The 12,707-nt window shown below is 43.1% G+C and overlaps 1 protein-coding gene across 5 annotated transcripts; it reads left to right on the forward strand.

Moving 5' to 3' along the window:
• Window positions 1–23: 23 nt before the first annotated feature.
• On the forward strand, window positions 24–12,621 carry impact (impact RWD domain protein). 5 transcript variants are annotated; one of them, XM_060067919.1, is made up of 12 exons: window positions 24–198; window positions 328–392; window positions 1,590–1,718; window positions 1,830–1,882; window positions 1,980–2,042; window positions 2,233–2,318; window positions 3,483–3,623; window positions 4,009–4,103; window positions 4,625–4,698; window positions 5,197–5,287; window positions 10,713–10,847; window positions 12,261–12,621. In XM_060067919.1, exons 2-12 carry the CDS (start codon window positions 345–347, stop codon window positions 12,318–12,320), a joined length of 975 nt encoding a protein of 324 aa, XP_059923902.1. In that variant the 5' UTR covers window positions 24–198; window positions 328–344; the 3' UTR covers window positions 12,321–12,621. The 5 variants fall into 5 exon arrangements, with proteins under 5 accessions (XP_059923902.1, XP_059923906.1, XP_059923903.1 ...); XM_060067923.1 differs by lacking the exon at window positions 24–198 and adding an exon at window positions 11,209–11,255 and having other exon boundaries at window positions 218–392; XM_060067920.1 differs by lacking the exon at window positions 24–198 and having other exon boundaries at window positions 218–392; window positions 11,209–12,621.
• The last annotated feature ends 86 nt before the right edge of the window (window positions 12,622–12,707 follow it).

Here is a 12,707-nt window from a genome sequence, read left to right on the forward strand (position 1 = left end):
AAGTAAACGCGGATTCTTTTTTCAAAGTAAAAGCCATAGGCTACTCCAAGTTATAACATATTAACTGACGCCTTTTGTCGGTCATGTGGAATTTCGTGGAGTTTCTTTGTCATTTATTGAGATTTTAATTGAATATTAAGTACTAGTAATATTGTGATGCGACATTGATGAAGTGGACACACACGGCGGATTCCTGAGGTGAAGGCTCTTATTATGGTGACGGCTAAAAGAAAGAGCTCGTCATGAACCTCCTGCTGGATGGTAACGTCATGTTGTAGTTTCATGGTTGTGTTTTTTAGTCCGTGTTTACTTGATCTGGTTTTTTAGCTCAATGATGCGTACAGATGGAGAACACATTCAACCCGGACCATGCAGAGGATCTCCAGTCCCAAGTAAGACTTGATCCTGGACGCAGCACACAACACACAACATACAATACACAATGCACAATACATAACACACAATCCAACTCCCGACCAGGGAGCCATGTGTGGATTTAGGTCAGCGACACATTTTGACTTATTAAGTGTAGGGTGTACATGTATGAATAAAAAAGAATTGCAAAGTAATTATCAGCAACTTTCTTATCGCTGACCGGCGTAAAACAAGCTGATTGGTTTCATTGTGGTTCACTGTGGTTCTGGTCTGTAACTCATATGCAATGATCATAGCAAAATAGAAACGCTACTCAAGAGAAAGTGGGAAGATCTTCATGAATCCATCTAGTCACTATCTACAGCCATGTGTGGTTACACATGGTGGTGAGCATGTCCAGGGCAGTCTTCTGAAGATTGAGCTGGACATCGTGAGACACAGTGAGTCTCTGGGAATAATGACTAGTTTTCAGCAAGGTGTACTTAGAAATCTTCAAGATTACTTTATTTTCGCTCTGGATATGTGTCACATTCACCTCGTGTTTGATGTGAAAATCAGGTTACACTAAACCATGCCCATAAAGCATTGAGTACATACGATTGTACACGTTTATTAATATAATTTGGTATTAGCCTACAGCATATCATTTGGTAATCACACTGTAAATACCATATGTAATTACAGTGTAATTACATATGGTATGCTTACACCCAAATATAGCATTTTGTTCAATTGGCCCATCGTCTGTCCCACTGAAAAGGGCCTATAATATGTGTAAAAGAATAAAGCCTTATTAGCCTCATAATCCTACTGGCACCTGTTCACGCCTAAAAGTCAAATGAACGTTGTCCCAGCAGTTTTTTTGTTCTCAAGTTATTTTCACTTGTTTGGCAGCAGAAGGCCTTTGAATACTCAATCTATCCGTCCCCCTGGGAGACCACTGGCAGCAGAGGGCCTTCTGCTGCCAGTTGTCTCCCAGTGGTCTCCCACTGGGAGACCACTGGGAGACCACTGGCAGCAGGAGTCTTTTGGAGGACAACTCAAACCGTGATTGACAAACGTTGGCGCTGGGCTTGCATATAAGATGTTGGTGTCACTATAAAACCAGCAAAGCCTTGATCAGGGATCACGGTATTATTCATAATATGTGGTAACAGTTTGTGCTGATGTCTGTTCTTTCTTTGTGTCACGTGGATGCGCTATTGGAACCTTAGATCGAAGAAGTCGAAGCCCTGTCCTCAATCTACGGAGATGAATGGTGTGTCATCGATGAAGCATCTAGAATATTCTGCATTCAAATATCGAACGACATAGGGGATACAAAACTGACAGCATGTTTGCAGGTAACATCAGACAACACCCGTCTAATGTCATCTTTTCAAAACCTCTGTTGTGTGTCTAATATATTAATGGATCTAATGGATCATCTATGTCCATGTTTTCTACATGCACAGGTAATTCTTCCATCTGATTATCCAAGCTCCTCGCCACCAATCTATCAGATTAAGTAGGACCATCTAATATGTTCAACTGTAACACAACCGCTGACTTGAGATAAGGATCCCGTCCCGCTACTAAACTGTTTCTCTTCATCTCTTCTGCAGTGCCTCGTGGTTGCGTGGTCTCCAGAGGGTAACATTGGCAAACAGCCTGGAGGAAATTTATGTGTGAGTGTATTTTGGTATTTTTCACTTGGGCTACGCGGCAGACCGATCTTTGTTTGAATCTCAGCAGATCTGCCGATGACTGTTACCATAAACCTCACGTTATATTTATCTAATTTTACATCAAGCCAAATGACAAAAGTGTACACTTCGGAGTCTAGGCCCTAACAAGGAAATATTTCCATTTGAACAGAGAGAATGTCGGGGAAAGCCTTCTCTACCTTTGGGTAGAAACGATTCGGGAGTTTCTCAGGGAGAAATCCCGGAGCGCAGGAGCAGGTAATAATTCAGAAGGGTATGGATCATTTTCAGATTCATATGCTTTGACTGCAATGCCGAAGATCCTTCAGGATCTCCATTTCAATGCTTCACTCTCAAGATAGCCAGTGAAGGACAATCCCTTGAGCAGCTGTTATTTTTGGACAATAATAATAATAGTTTTAATCATAATAATAATTAATGATATATATTGTATCATATAAAAATACCAAGAGCATACCTTAATCAAAAGGTAAGAAGCTTACCCAAATACTAGATTTTCCTTCTGCTTTGATGAAGCTCTTTGGATTCTAGTATTCCAGGAGGCCGTCTGGGCTGTGATAAAGGGTTCAAAGTGCTCTCTTTGTGAGTAGATTAGATGTTGAGGGACTGAAGGGAATTAAGATCGATATCCAGGCAATGGCGTTGGAAAAATCTTTAGAAAGTGTAAAAATTGTAAAGAATAAGGAAAAGGGAATCCAAAATATATCTTTTGTGCCTGTCATTGTTAATGTGAATCCTTAACCGTAAATGATTCAGACCGTCCTCTGGGCAGTGAAAGAAAAGCGATTAGACGACGGATGTGATTAATATGGCGATGAGCAGAGAGGGAGGCTGGACCTTTGCCCTGGGAATGGAGATTGGCAGCTTGTTTTTGTTGTTGACAAAATGACTGGAGTAGAAAGGTGACCTGAAGGAGGAGATGCCTCATGGGGAAAAGGAAATGAAAAGGGGAGTAAACAGGACAGAAAGCCTGACCCAGGTAAAGGACAAAGGAGAAGCCTGGGCTGAATGGACCAGCGAGCAGGGAGCCACACAAAGGACACATGAGATGGTGATCCAAAGTGTGTGTGTGAAGTCAAAAGACACACCACATGTACACATTTAATATTGTTCTTCTATTGACTCCTGTTCAGATTATTAATGTGTTATATCCTCTTCCTTAAACCGCGCATCATACCAACAATATCTCGATATTTCTCCTTATTATTCAAAGTGCTAATGTGAATGCTTAATATTTATATTATTGATTAAAATTCAAAACAAGGTTACTTTAACCAGCTGAATCCCTTCGTGTATTAGAGTCTGAGCTGGGGAAGGTTTGAAATGGGAGTTTTTTAACGTGATCAAATCATGCAGATTGAAGTTGAAACCGAACACATGTCTTTAACCTGAATACCAAAGAGGAAGAGCCCGGTGGAGTCAATCTGACAACAGAGGAAGATGTGGATAATGACGAAGAAAATGATGATGAAGAGTTACCAGACTTCAGGACAGTGAAAATGAGCACAGAATATGTCCATCCCTTCATGAATCACGAAAGTGGTAGGCCTTTTTTTTCTTAATTGATAATATTAAATGTTGCCATACAATACACATAGGGAACGGGTTAGGGTTCAACCTAACCCTTCACTCTCCTGATGTAGGGTTCGGGTTAGGTTTAGGGTCTAACCCAAACCCTAACCATTCACTCTTATGATTTAGGGTTTGAGTTAGGGTTAGGGTTTAAACCGAACCCTTCCCTCTCATGATGTTGGGTTAACCCTAACCCTAACCCAACATCATGAGAGCGAAGGGTTTGGGTTAAACCCTCGAGTTCGGGTTTAACCCAAACCCTTCACCCTCATGATGTTGGGTTAGGGTTAGGGTTAACCCAACATCATGAGGCTGAAGGGTTTTCCTTTGTGGTGTTTCTCTTGGTGCACCATAGATGGAGAAGTGCCTCCTGTCAAACATGGCTCCATCATCACCGACCGCCGCAGCACCTTCCAGCCTCACCTGGCGCCGGTGAGCGCCCCCGGACAGGTAGGCTGCACCTGGGGCATACCTGGCCTTGGTCGGGCACGTTGGACGCTTGTTTCTGGGGATAATACATGTTCCTAACATAGGTTACTAAAGTTTAGAATGTAGTTAGTAATGAGTAAATTATTTGACTCTTTAATTAGTTGTGAATTTTTCTATTTTTGCTGAATTGTAATACATTTCTGTTTTTAAGTTGAAGGATCAGTCCTTTTGAGTCTGTTAAGTGTGAAATATTTTGCTGATCACATCATCATTTGTGGGACATTTTTCATAATCATTCCCTTTAAGTTGAAGTTGTTGTCTCATCCGTTTCTGGGCTATCCTCTTAAGACAAACTGATAGGGTATGAATAAAGGCAAGTCATTATTATTCTTTAGTAGATAGAAATGTTTCTTTAATTACTCATTGAGGGAAGGATAAAAGATAGTGATGAAAATCAGACCAGTGTTGTTCTTTGTTCATCAATATAGAGAAAGATATAGAAGAATATTTGAATTGATTATTGTATTGGTTTCCTGATGCAGGTGAAGATGGTTCTTGATAAGCTGTACGGAAATAAGAAGATTGCAAGTGCCACGCACAACATTTATGCTTACAGGTCAGTTCTGATATTTTTCCTGTGGTCTGATGAAGTTGAATTGTGTGTATTTAATTATTAAATAATAATAATTATTAATTATTAACACTTTACTGTAGATTGATTTTAAATGCATTTCAATAGTTTTGAATGAAATCTACAAAGAGAGGAAATAATTATGGCTTTTGGAAAGTGTGTGTGTGTGCGTGCGTGTGTGTGTGGTCATGACTCAGAGGAGAAGAGTTGTGACATTTTGGCCTCTTAAAGCCACTCTCCACTGAGGAGGGGGCCGTCATTACGTTTAATTTTGTGACTAGAACCATCAAATGTTCCCGTGCCCCCCTCTCTCTCTCTCTCTCTCTCTCTCTCTCTCTCTCTCTCTCTCTCTCTCTCTCTCTCTCTCTCTCTCTCTCTCTCTCTCTCTCTCTCTCTCTCTCTCTCTCTCTCTCTCTCTCTCTCTCTCTCTCTCTCTCTCTCTCTCTCTCTCTCTCTCTCTCTCTCTCTCTCTCTCTCTCTCAGAATCTTTTGTGAGGACAGGCAGAGCTTCCTGCAGGACTGTGAGGACGATGGGGAGACGGCTGCGGGCGGGAGATTGCTCCACCTACTGCAGGTAGGCTGTTGATTCACTGTGACCTCACCAACACGCACACACCCACGAACGCACACATACAGCAGGCTCCATCCCTCCTGTGTGTCACTCCATGTGCACTGGGGCTGACGGTGTTTGTGTGGTGGTTGGTATCTGAGTCATTGGATGAGTGCAAACATGACACACACACACACACACACACACACACACACACACACACACACACACACACACACACACACACACACACACACACACACACACACACACACACACACACACACACACACACACACACACATGCACGCCGAAGGTGTCAAAAATTTAATTACTATAATGTGTATTCAAACAAAAACAAAAAGACTCAATCCGCCCCTGCATTGCATTGTTCACTGAAGTCTGTTTTGGATTGATATTGTTCAATGTGCTTATGGTGATATCTAGAGCCATTTAACCCAGAAATTATGCCCTGAACATCAATTATTAATAGCAGACATCGATTAGATAATGCCTTATGTTGAACTGTGTGAATAATTCATGGTTCAACATTTAACAAACATATCCTAACATCATCATAATACCTGATAGGGTAATAAGACAATTGTTGACCACAAGGCTTTTAGAACACCCAATGAAGGGTTATTAAGGGGGGAAATATTGTGCTCAGTGTCTCTTCTTTTGAATCCAAAGCATGTTGAGGGAACATAAGGTGGCAGAGAAGTGCCAGTGGGACATGTAACCCTAACCCTCACTGCTGAGGTCAGGGGCTAACCCTAACTACTCAGGTCAGGGGCTAACCCTAACCCTCTCCCTAACCCTAACCGCTCAGGTCAGACGGTGACCTAGAATGCCGGCGATTTGATTTCGCCCTGCTACAGAAGGGTCTGGAGAAGAGCATTACATTTCTTTCTGCTTCCAATACGTTTTATGCAGGATCCAATCAACAAGCTGGCTTCTACCCCTGGTGTGCTATTGGCTGGTTTAACACAATGCCGACAGGAAAGCGACGGCAAGCAGCCAATTGCATACAGAGTCAGTTGAACTAGGCTCGTTGATCAAGCTTCTTGTGCTGAAGAAAATGACAGCAGCCTCCACAGACCAAGCTCAATGTATGATTGAGCTTTGTCTGGCCATAGCCAGGCTAGTGGTGATCCTAACCCAAGGTTAGGGTCATCGTCCCTCGGGCGTGACGATGAAGGTTGAACTAAAAGGTACTTTGACGTCACTAAACTCGGAATGTTTACAACCTGGTTGGCAGAGACTGACAAAAACACAGGATTTTACTCCTGTTAGTTAATCATGGCGTTATTTCAAATGGCAAAGATAACTATATTGAAAATAATATAATAATAATAATCTTTGTTTATACTTCAAAAAAAAAAAGAAAACCATTTTGGGGTCACTGCCTCTTTAAGAGAGAACGTAATGTGCATGTTCTTCCGGCCAACGAGCTGATAGCATGAGCTGACTGAGTCCCCAGAAGGGGGTGTCTCATTTGCTTCTGAAAGGTCTAATGATCACAACGCCTTCCATAAACAAAAAGCCACCAAAAACATTAAAATAAATGTCATCCATCCAATGTGTGCCTCCCACGGCCCCAGGACCAGGGAGGACCTATCTCTTTGTCTGGTGGACCATATGCCATCACAGGTGGCCCACATTCTTACTCTAGGCCCTATCTTAACGGTCTGAAACGCAAGTGAGAAGCGCCAAGCGCAAGTAGCTTTGTGGACGGTTCTACGGATGTCGCTAGTTTACCGGCGTGAAGAATTACTCTTGCGCCCGGCCCATATCTAAAAAGGGTTGGTCTGAAGTAGCCTATTACCCGTAGGTGTGGTTTGGGCGTAACGTGCAACAAACCAATGAGAGTGCCTGCTCCCATCCCCTTAATGGTACGGCCACACCAAACGCGTTACTCGCGTTAGGGGCGTCCAAACTCGGCATTTTTGCATAGGGAACCATTGGTATTGGCGCGTAGACGCGTTACATGCGATGAAGCGTCAGACGCACGTAATTACGCACGTAAACGCAGTAACGCGCCCAACGCACCAACGCCCGGAGTTCAGAAATCTGAACTTTCAACGCTCCAACGCGTGACGCTTGGCCGCGATAGCCAATCAGCGTTGAGCTTGACCCGAAGTCACCGGGAGACAGAACAGAAGCAGAAAGAAGAAATGGAGGACGCACTTATCGTGGCGGTGTGCGGTCAATCTGTCCTGTACGACACCACGTTGGTGTCGTACAGGGACAGAATTAAAAAGGAGCAGGCGTGGGTCGTCGTGGGCCAGGAGACGGGGATTCCTGGTAAGTTGAGTGAATAATTTGTATATTGCTTGGCTTCAGCTATCGGTTGTGTTTACTATGATACAAGTTCGCGCCGGTTAGCGGTAGCACCAGTAGCCATGAGCGCATTTGAATCTGACGAGTTGATATTTTGACAGTGCGTCTGCAGTCTCCGATGAGACGCACATGAATTTCAAACTGTGAAAAATATGTGTTTGCTGTACGGTGTTTGCAGATGGCTCAGCTTATGGCCAAATAATATGGCCTAATTCACACATGGAATAAGGCTTTCTTCCACAACTTCAGAAATACTGAGTCCTCAAATAAATTTCGGCAAAGAAAACGTACATGATATAACATGATATGCGGTAACTGTGGTTCTATTTAATGATATACGCAATACATTATAAACATCGTTTCTTATCAGTATTGTATGCATTATCGTTATTGACTTGTGTTCCTATTATGCATGTGTCCCCCCGTTAATATACATTGCCATGGACTGTATTATGCGTTACGTGTTTAGTTTGCGTGTGTTTAAGCAGATGGACGCACACACGCGCGTGTGTTTGCGCGTTAGAAATACACACGCGCGCCCGCATTCATTCATCATTTTTAACGCTCACTCGCGGTAAAACAATGTTTTCTCACAATCAAATACTCCTCAATCCTAAAAGTTATGGGCATGTTCACGATGTCTGTGTCAAGAAAATATGTGTTTGCTGTACGGTGTTTGCAGATGCATTGATTTAAAAGTAGGCCTACAACTTATAACCGCTGTATCAGCTGTTCTTTCCCAAATAATTTACCAAGCATGTGTGGCTAGGTAGATGAGAGAAGCAAAGTGTATGCGCGAGGGGCACAAGCAACATTATGCATGCGCCCTTAAAATAGCATCTGAACAACGCGCCACTGACTTTAAACCAGGTATTTTCTGGTTTGTGGCTGCTGGCGCAAGTGGTTTATGAAATGTCCAAATAGCAACAGGGAACGTTTGCGCCAGAACACGCCTCCTCACCCTTTCACCGAGCCGCCCCTTGGGGCACAAGATCATTTCCTAATTTAGCGACGCGTGGCGCAGGAGGGAAAAGCACGCTCCGCGCCAGTTGCAAACTAGCAACGACACATGCGCCAGTGATTAAGTCAATTGCGCCGGATGCAAGATAGGGCCCTCTGTGTCCTTCAATGTTATTATTTTCTGCCTCTCTGCCCTCCTCCCGTCTGATGTTCCAGGATCTTTGCTCGCTGACTATCAGGTGGCTGTCCCGAGGCCCTTTGAACATTTAGTTTAGACTGTTACACAGATTGTTCCTCATTCAGCTTCAGTTGAGGTTTTAATGTATTGCACAATAATATATTTTATGTTGCATAGTTTTATGATTGTCCAATACATTAATCATAGCAGTACTAAAAAAGCATCTTTATTATCTAGTACTAATCATTTAAGAGCTGCCTCTATCGAAAGAAACCACTGGCTTCACAAACATTCAGTGGACAACCCAGAACCACTGACCAGGCTTTGATTCTGAACATCCTAGCCTCACATAGTATCCTTCTCTATAATATTAGAGAAGGATTATCTGTGTATAAATAATAAGAGCTCAATGGTGGGCTGTGGGCATAGCGGCAGTAGGAAGCTGCTACCGACGGGGACAAGAGAGTGGCACTTATTTTAGAAACAGCAATGGCTGGTAGAGAGGTGACAGCAGGATGCACACCTGTGGTATGGAGCTGTTTCTCTACTCTCATCGTATCCCACAGCTACTCCCCACTGAGGGGGAAACCCCCTGCTAACCCTCCAGAGGAATCCAGTAGCATTCATTTGACCCCACTTTCCCTGCAGTGTTCATACAAAAGAAGAAGCACCTGTAAAATGGCATTGGGATTCACTCCCAGTTCCACCACACCACAGGATGGGCTCTCGTTCACAACTGGTCCGTCGCACCAGTGTGAGAATTATGGAAATGTGATACTTTGAGTCATTGAAAAAATGAAAAGCCTCTCTTCTGTCAAGCCCTGAACAAGAGGGTGCTGACTGACAATTTGAATGGTTGCTAAGCGATGGCTGTAGCCACTATACATGCTTCTGAATCTGGTCACCAATAAATACCAATAGTTTGTTCGATCCAAATAAAACTGTCTGGGGGGAAAGTTATGAAATGGTGCATCTGATTGTAGAAAGCTGCCCTCCTATCGATCTCGCCCGAGGTTAACTGAACCTCTTCCACTCTTTACTCAAGCTGCATTAAGGTAAACCGCAGAAATGAAAACACAAAATGTTTCCGGCACCACTCAAACATAAGTAACCATTTCTGAAAAAAGGAAAGTCAGACTGGAACTCTTTGTGCAGAGCAAAGAGATGAAACTGATGGGGACGTACAACCTAAACTGCTACATAGTAAACAAATATGAGATAACTGCTACGGGCTTCCTGTTGCAATAGATGAGCCATCTCGAGGTGATATCTCGTCTCACTGAGACTCCTCACAGAGTCCTGATTCTAGATTATCGACATGTACATCTATATTGTAAGCTTCTCTTCCAACATGCTCCAGTACATTTGGCTCTGCTCTAGTCTTCTCGTTCTCTAAAGAAAAACCCTTGCTTCCCGCTTCCTAATTTAGACGGGCGCCAGATCTTTCTCTATCACTGAATGGGCCACGTGTGGTAATGAATACAAGTGGGCTGATTAATAGTTGGTAGGCAGCTGATCGTGATTCCCCATTAGCTCTCCCCAGTTGCACTTTTGTGTGTTTTTGGAGCCCATTCATCCCCTCTTCCTTGGTGCATGGACCCACCAGGCCCTGCATCGCTCCTCTGCCTGTGTAAGGCATCTGGTCTGATCCGGCTTTCCTTTGTTTTATTAATTTTAGAGCTTATGATAATTTCTCAGAAACCCTATATCTTTTCTCTCTCAAATTCTCTCTGTCGTCTTTCTCCCTCTTTCAGAGAGATGCAGCAGAACACTAATGGTTCTTCCCTAACCCTAATCCTAACACTAACCCAGAACCCTAATGGCTCTTCCCTAACCCTAACCCAACATCTTTCTCTTTGTGTTTCTCCCTCTTTCAGAGAGAGATGCAGCAGAACACTAATGGCTCTTCCCTAACCCTAACCCAACATCTTTCTCCATCTTTCTCTTTGTGTTTTTCCGCATCGCCAGATTCTAGATGTGCGGAACGTGATGGTGGTGGTCTCCCGCTGGTACGGCGGCATTCTGCTGGGCCCAGACCGCTTCAAACACATCAACAACTGCGCCCGCGGCGTCCTGGTGCAGGAGGGCTACACCTCCTCCGCGGTGAGACGCTAAGTGTCACACATTGAGCCGTAGTTCAGCATCACTGCGCCCGAGTCCAATATATAGCAAGCAGCACTTCCTGGCGCTAGCTGGAAGGGTACTTCTCTATTAGCTTGCTTGATGTTTTTATACATGCATGGAAAGCCCCAGTTGAAATTGAGTTTAGCTGGGATTAGGGTTAGGGTTAGCCTGAATAACCCTCTCTAAGATGGATGGTTCCAATAGCCATAGATCTGCTAGCGATTCACTGGAACATTTACACATTGTTAATCTGTTTGTTTGGCTGTTGTTTGTTGTTTCTCATGTTTAACAATCCCATTATGGGTATGAGTTTACTTGTCTTATCTGGATACATGTCCAGGAGATCAAACAGTGTTTCTTCTAGCACCCGCCACCAAAGAGATACAGGTAGTCTGCTTTGAAGTGTTCCCTCTAAGTCATCAACTGATAACATAAAAGACCGCTCATCTTGTGTCACTAATAGATTAAAGGTAATGAAAATCTCCCGATACATGAAGCCCACAATACAGCCATTTATTTAATCGGCAATACATTTAGGTTTGTCATATTATTGTTGCTTAGTTTGAAGTGTTGGCAAATTATTTGAGAATGTAAGAAAAAAATGACGTTTGTGTTTAAACAGCACTTCATCCTCCTAAGGCCACTCTGGGCACTTCTACAAAGAACCCCTCCCCCCCCCCCCCCACACACACACATACCCCCTACACGTGGTGTCTGTTAAGGCTTATAGGTGTGTCTGGGGACCAGGTAATGGGACCAGCCACCCCTGTGGTTATGACAACATGCTCTGCGTGAGTGACTCCCTCCACTGCGTCCATCTTGTTGTATGTTGTGTTCTGCAGTAATAAAGAGATTGGGGACAATGGAACAAAGAAGACATTGTTTAATTCCACAGAGGCTAAATGCTGTACAATTATGTGTTGTGGAAGAGGACCTGACTCACAAAGCTTAGTTAGCTGACCTGAGTGCTAACTCAAAATTAATAAATTACACGCATTCCCTTGAAGGAACAAATAACACTTTTAAATTAAAAGTGCGCTTGAGCTGGGAGACGTTAACAAATATTATTTAATGAGCAATGACATTATGAAGGGGATTGTGTTTTATTTAAATGTCCAAAATGCTTGCCCCTGTTAAAAGCCTCTTATTTAAATTGAGCTATTGAGATATTTTGAAGTGTGAAGCAAAGTATACTGCCACACACATCCTAAACTTCATTTAATTGGTACATTTTGGGAATGTCTGTACTTGAATGAGGCAAACTCTATGTGCCCGTACCTGTAGGACTGGTGGCAGACGAAGGCACGTGAATGCGTGTGATATTTGAACCACATGATTATTTCCCTGAACGGCGATTCAGCACCCTGAACGTGTTGGTGTGTTGTACCACAGGAAGAAGCCACCACACAGGGAGGAAAGGGCAAGAAAACAAGAAGTAAGAAGGCAAAATGAGTCACTCTGAATGGAATGCCTTGATCTGCGGCCGGCCTGGAGAGGATCTGGAGTGGAGATAACCGCAGGTCAGGCAGACGACACACGTTTCAACGGAACTGAAGAAGATCAGTTACAATGCCTCGGATAATCAACAATGGAAATGACTTTAAATGGATCATTATAGTTTAAGTTAATTTAATGTATTAAATGCCATTACATATATTAATATTTTGAGTTTAACATACTTTGTTCTTCATGAGTTGATTAAAACCTCTGTGTTTAAAGTCTCATTTTAATAAAGAGTTGAGAGTTACAAACATATTGTATACACAGCTTATTCTTGTCAAACATCTATAAACATCAAAGCTATGCAGTGAGGCATTGCGTTTCCAACGGACTACAACC

This window comes from Gadus macrocephalus, chromosome 12, assembly GCF_031168955.1.
Source record: "Gadus macrocephalus chromosome 12, ASM3116895v1".
Taxonomy (NCBI): Eukaryota; Metazoa; Chordata; class Actinopteri; order Gadiformes; family Gadidae; genus Gadus; species Gadus macrocephalus.

What these genes read in the sequence shown, in the direction of transcription:
- impact (XM_060067919.1), top strand. Translation starts at nt 345, where the DNA reads ATGGAGAACACATTCAACCCGGACCATGCAGAGGATCTCCAGTCCCAA. An exon ending in CCACCAATCTATCAGATTAA is followed by an intron (nt 1,883 to 1,979) that starts GTAGGACCATCT and finishes TCTCTTCTGCAG; the next exon opens with TGCCTCGTGGTTGCGTGGTC. An exon ending in AGGGCTACACCTCCTCCGCG is followed by an intron (nt 10,848 to 12,260) that starts GTGAGACGCTAA and finishes GTTGTACCACAG; the next exon opens with GAAGAAGCCACCACACAGGG.